General features: G+C 39.5%; 1 protein-coding gene across 1 annotated transcript in view; it reads left to right on the forward strand.

The window, feature by feature from the left end:
- Positions 1-4270: 4270 nt before the first annotated feature.
- Positions 4271-5364, forward strand: part of slc45a2 (solute carrier family 45 member 2) — a gene marked incomplete at its 5' end in the record, with an annotated part of 24643 nt that continues 23549 nt past the window's right edge. Inside the window, 1 exon segment of the mRNA XM_024299538.1 lies at positions 4271-4447. Within this exon segment, the coding sequence (XP_024155306.1) occupies positions 4271-4447 (177 nt within the window).

Consider the following 5364-nt stretch of genomic DNA (forward strand, 5'->3'; position numbering starts at 1 on the left):
ATCCTAGGAAGATTTTGATGTCATATTCAGATAAGATGGCAAAATCATTGGGTCACTTAATCTCTATCCTGAATCTTTGGAAGGTAGTGGAGTTCTCCTGCCACTCGGTGGAGGAGTTTAAGTTTCTTGGGGTCTTGTTCACGAGTGAGGAAATATCAGAACATGAAATCGACAGGCAGATTGGTAAAAAGGGAGCTGAGTCATTAAGAAAAGCTCTTAAACTACCAGTCAGTCTTTGTTCCAATGCTCTCCTATGGTCATGAACTCCGAGTCATGACCAAAAGAATGAAGTCCCGGATACAAGCGGCCAAAATGAGATTAGAGGTGGGGTGAGAAGCTCGGTCATCTTGGAAGACCTTGGAGTAGAACCGCGGCTCCTCCACATCAAGAGGTGCCAGTTGAGGTGGTTCAGGCATCTGGTATGGATTCCTCCCGGACACTTTCCTGAGGAGGTGTTTAAGACATGTCCCACTGCGTGGAGGCCCCTAGGACGATCCAGGTTGGTCTGGAGAGACTATGCCTCTCAAATGGCCTGGGTATGCTTCAGGGTACCCCAGGAGGAGCTGGAGGAAGTGACCTGGGAGAGGGAAGTCATGGTGTCTTTGATTAGACTGCTGTCCTCGCAGATGGAGGGAATTGTTAGTTAAAACATCAACATAAACTGGAGAACAGAGACATGAGGAGCTTTGTTATTATTATGAACTTTATTTTTCAACAATAAATTTTGATCAAACCCTTAACCTTTTATAAATACCGCCTGCCCTTGTGTCAGTCCGTGACTCAACCATTTTCCAGGTCAGTGTGAAACTAAACAGAAAAACACATTTTAAAGGCTTTATACAGAATGACTAAGAGTTTCTGTAGAAAGAAGAAACCTTCCTTCCTACACAATGAACTGATTTTCACTAACTGCTCATTCTCAAAAGTAAAAAAAGGGTAAATTCTGGCCATTTCTACTTCAAAGATTATTCACAACATCTAACAATATTGTTATTTCTTCTAAAAGTCTGTGGTATGGCTGCTAACAAAGCAAAGAGTTATTTTTTAAGTTTCACAAGGCAGTAACAGACTCAATAGGAATTGAAATTTCTGATTTCCTTTACTGAAAAAGAAGGCATGAGATGGTCTAATTCTGTCATGATTCTGTGTTCTGGTTTTGTTATGTTTTGTTTTCCCTGTCAGTCTCACCATGTTCAGGTTTAATCATCCACAGCTGTCTTCATTTAGTTAATTGTCCTCAACCTATATAAGTGTCTGGTTTTCAGTTTCTCATTGTCAGGTCATCTGTTCTGTTATGTCACATCACTGGTTTGTGTTCTCCTGGTTTTGTTATGTTTGAGTTCATTAAGTAAATGTTTTAGTTTCTGCCACCATGTCCTGTCTCCTGCGTTTGGGTCCTCCACCACCAATCCTTGACAGTATGACCTGACCACCTTGGACCCAGCAGGAGAACCTTTACTGCAGTGGCGGGATTCTCTGCCACTGCAGTCCATGCCATGCCACGCCACGCCATGCCAGATGGGGTTTCCTGTAGCAGTTTTCATCTCATGACTTCATCCACCTAATCCGTTCCTGAGGGGGTCTGTCGGGGCCATCCATTCTGTTCCTGTGGAGGGTCGCCGGGGCCGCTCCTCTTCATGTGCCTGTTCCTGAGGAGAGTCACCGGGACCGCTCCTTCCTGTCCCTGAGGATGGTCACCGCTCGTCCCCCCTTGGCTGGTTCTGTAGGAGGTTTGCTGGGACTGCTCCCCTTCATGTGTCCTGTCCCTGGGGAGAGTCACCGGGACCGCTCCTCTCCACGTCTGTTCCTGGAGGGGTTCCAATACCCCTCACATCAGTCTGGCTACAGGAGCCCTGTCTTCTGGACTTGTTTTTTTGTTCATCCAAGTCCCCTCCTCAAAGATGTTTGGGCATCTGGTATCTGCCCTTTGGGGAGGGGTACTGTCATGATTCTGTGTTCTGGTTTTGTTATGTTTTGTTTTCCCTGTCAGTCTCACCATGTTCAGGTTTAATCATCCACAGCTGTCTTCATTTAGTTAATTGTCCTCAACCTATATAAGTGTCTGGTTTTCAGTTTCTCATTGTCAGGTCATCTGTTCTGTTATGTCACATCACTGGTTTGTGTTCTCCTGGTTTTGTTATGTTTGAGTTCATTAAGTAAATGTTTTAGTTTCTGCCACCATGTCCTGTCTCCTGCGTTTGGGTCCTCCACCACCAATCCTTGACAAATTCAAGGATCAACAACTTGGTTCTCCCAAGAACCAAACAAGATGCCCACATCTCTCTTTTGAAAATAGCCAAACTCAATTGTGAGCTGCTTCTAAAATTCAATTTTATTCTGTTTTTTTTTTATTACACTTGCATTTACATAGATTTAACATTGTAAACGTCTTAAAATAGGTTCATGATACATGAACTTTAGATAATTTTAGGTGACCTTGGACCTACTCCAGTTCAAAGATCATTAATATGTTGCAGATTTGGTCATTAGTTCAAAATGTGACAAGATTTGTTAAAAAATGTGTTGATTTTTCTTTAACATAACATAATTAATAAACATGGTACAACAAAGTGAAAATGGGGCATTTTTCCCATGAAATGTAGTGATGTAAGTGATTATATGAAAATGTAACAATTACTGAGATTAATTAAGTGCTGAATATTGATATCTGTTTCCTAGCTTGTTGTCATTATTGACAATTATGGTGAGAAATCAGTGTCTTCACGTAGAGGAGTCTCATTATTCATTATTAATAATGTATAACTAAAGGGAAACCAAGCAAATTTGTTATTTCAAAATGATAGCCCTTTGTATGCCCATGAAGTACCCCTCAGTTTCAAAAAGGTTGGTGACCCCTGGTCTGATGGAAATGCATTCTCTGGTCACTTTATTAGGCACATCTGTTCATCTGCCTGTAAACACAGTAAACCATCTAAGCAATACCAATTTAAAGAAATAAAGCTCATTTATACCACGTTTATAAATGATTTTCAGACATACAAGATAAAATGATCATTTATCATTGATACGTCAAGTTAGAGAAAAACTAAAGTTATAAATTAATATGATAAAAATCACATTTTACTTGCATAATGAGCTACATTAAGATATGCGATGTGCATAGGGATACAAGCTTACTGGTTTAATAATTAACCCACGTATGGATAGAGTTAACACATAAATCATTCTGCCACCGTCAAAACTGTCTGCAGATTCAATCTGTTGCACCACTGCCGTATTTATCTGTAAGGTAAAAAAATACAAATAAAAAATCAGAAAACAATTTGTATCTGACAATGTTGTAATATCAATAAATCAACTTTCTAATATATTTTGAGTTCCCACTATGTAATAAATGTGGAAAAATCTTGAAGGCTGAACATCAAAACAGACACAAATAGACATGCAACTTTTTTTAAATTACTTAGATTTCTTTTCTGTGCTCCAAATTGTTCAATATTTAACCACCGTCTCAAAAATGAAGGCCTATTCATCTATGAATAGGGGGGAAAAAAGCTTTCATCATATAAAGCAACAGTTTTTTCAAGTCTTACAAATATTCACTTGAATCTGCTACCAATAAGAGTAAAGGCCAAAGGAGAAAAAATAAATAGCTGTCTAATTTAAAATAGTTGAAAACATACTGTAACCCGAGTGGTGTCCAAGTGAATTCATCACCAGCTAAAGTGTCCTTTTCTCTGATGCTGAGGCACAGTTGTCATGACAGTAGACAGTGTATTTGTTTTTCTTTTATTTTAGATGATTTTTCAGTGGAACCTTTTTGAAATATTCGCATAAGTATCAACCTGCTTTTTGCTGAGTCAAAGAATGCTGCAGGTTAGGTCATCAAATACCTCTTCTGGAGAAGAATTCTGTTTCTTACTATTCAGTGCACCTGAGAACCTGCTGTCTGTCATTGTGCAGCTGAATGTCAGGAGGCAGAGGTTACACATGGTGTGTAGGAATAGGAATGTGTGTTTTTCTTCTGTTTTCAATGTAACTATCTTGAACACGCCACTTCCCCATCCCGTTGGCAGAGTTGCGGAGGCACTGGTGACAGAGACTTCTGTGTTTAGGGGCTGAGGAAAAGCTCAAAATATGTTCCTGAAAGTATCTGAAGTATATCCTGATGGGGGGACAGCCAGAAAAATATATAAAAAAACGACTTTTTGAGTTCTAGACCAAGAAAAATATCCGCCTTGGCTCAAGAAAATGATATTGTTGGGTTCACAGCAAGTACAAAATGAATGATGTATTGTATATGTTGCAGGGCTCGTCGAAGACAGGTTGTCAAGAAGTACGTGGGCCATCGTGGTGGTCATGTTTGGGGTCGTGCTGTTCGACTTTGCTGCAGATTTCATTGACGGACCAATCAAGGCCTACCTGTTTGATGTGTGCTCACACCAAGACAAGGAAAGAGGTCTACATTATCATGCTTTATTCACAGGTGCGTACTACACACTGTCAATGTGCTAATCTCTAATTTGCCTTCAGTCTAACTAGGTAATTTACACACTTAATGGATCTAGATCATGGTGACCTGACCTTTTTTACTTTATTCAGTGCACATAACAGCCTTTGTGGCAGCTCAGGGCATTTATGGCAGGGACTCATTATAGCAGATGTCTGCTGTGAATGAGTAGGTGGAACACAACAGATGTGAAATTGTGTCAATGTTTTCATAAAGTGAGTTGCTATCATTTTTTCCCGCTCGGTAAAACTGTGGACGAGGTGTCTGGGTACACACAGATAATTTCCTGGTAAACAATAAGGGATTAGATGGGCAGTCTGGAAAGTAAACATGCTGACTTTTTAAATGCATTGATGAACAATGCTGCTGTCTCGCTACAAGAAGAGGGTTACTCTGACTTGAACGGCAAACAGACGTAAAGGTCTTAGACAAGAATCTTTATTGTGATCATTGATTTTTGTCTAGAACATGTTTGCCTCCAATTTATCTCTATTATTGGAACAAGAACCGCCCAGTTTGTGGTGGTTCTGGATGAGGACACGCTTGATTGACATCTGAATTGATGATCGGAGGGGCATAAAAGAGAAGTTTTTTCCTTTAGACCTCTGTCAAGAAAGTGCAAAGAGTTCAAAATATATATGGAATACTTTAATATATTCCGGGTATGACCATTGTTAAAATGAAAGAGCTGAAAAGTGGTTATTACGAATGACCTCAAAAATTCCTGTGAGGTGCAGCTTGTTTTAATAATAGATTAAATGGGTTTTAATCTAAAAAGAGGGTCAAACATGCATTCATTTGAAGAAAAAAAAGTTTTATATGATGGACAAGTCTTATATATGAAAAAGCAGTTATACTTCTTTCATCTAGTTGGAAAAGTATGGGCCAAAAAA

Source organism: Oryzias melastigma, linkage group LG12, assembly GCF_002922805.2.
Source record: "Oryzias melastigma strain HK-1 linkage group LG12, ASM292280v2, whole genome shotgun sequence".
Taxonomy (NCBI): domain Eukaryota; kingdom Metazoa; phylum Chordata; class Actinopteri; order Beloniformes; family Adrianichthyidae; genus Oryzias; species Oryzias melastigma.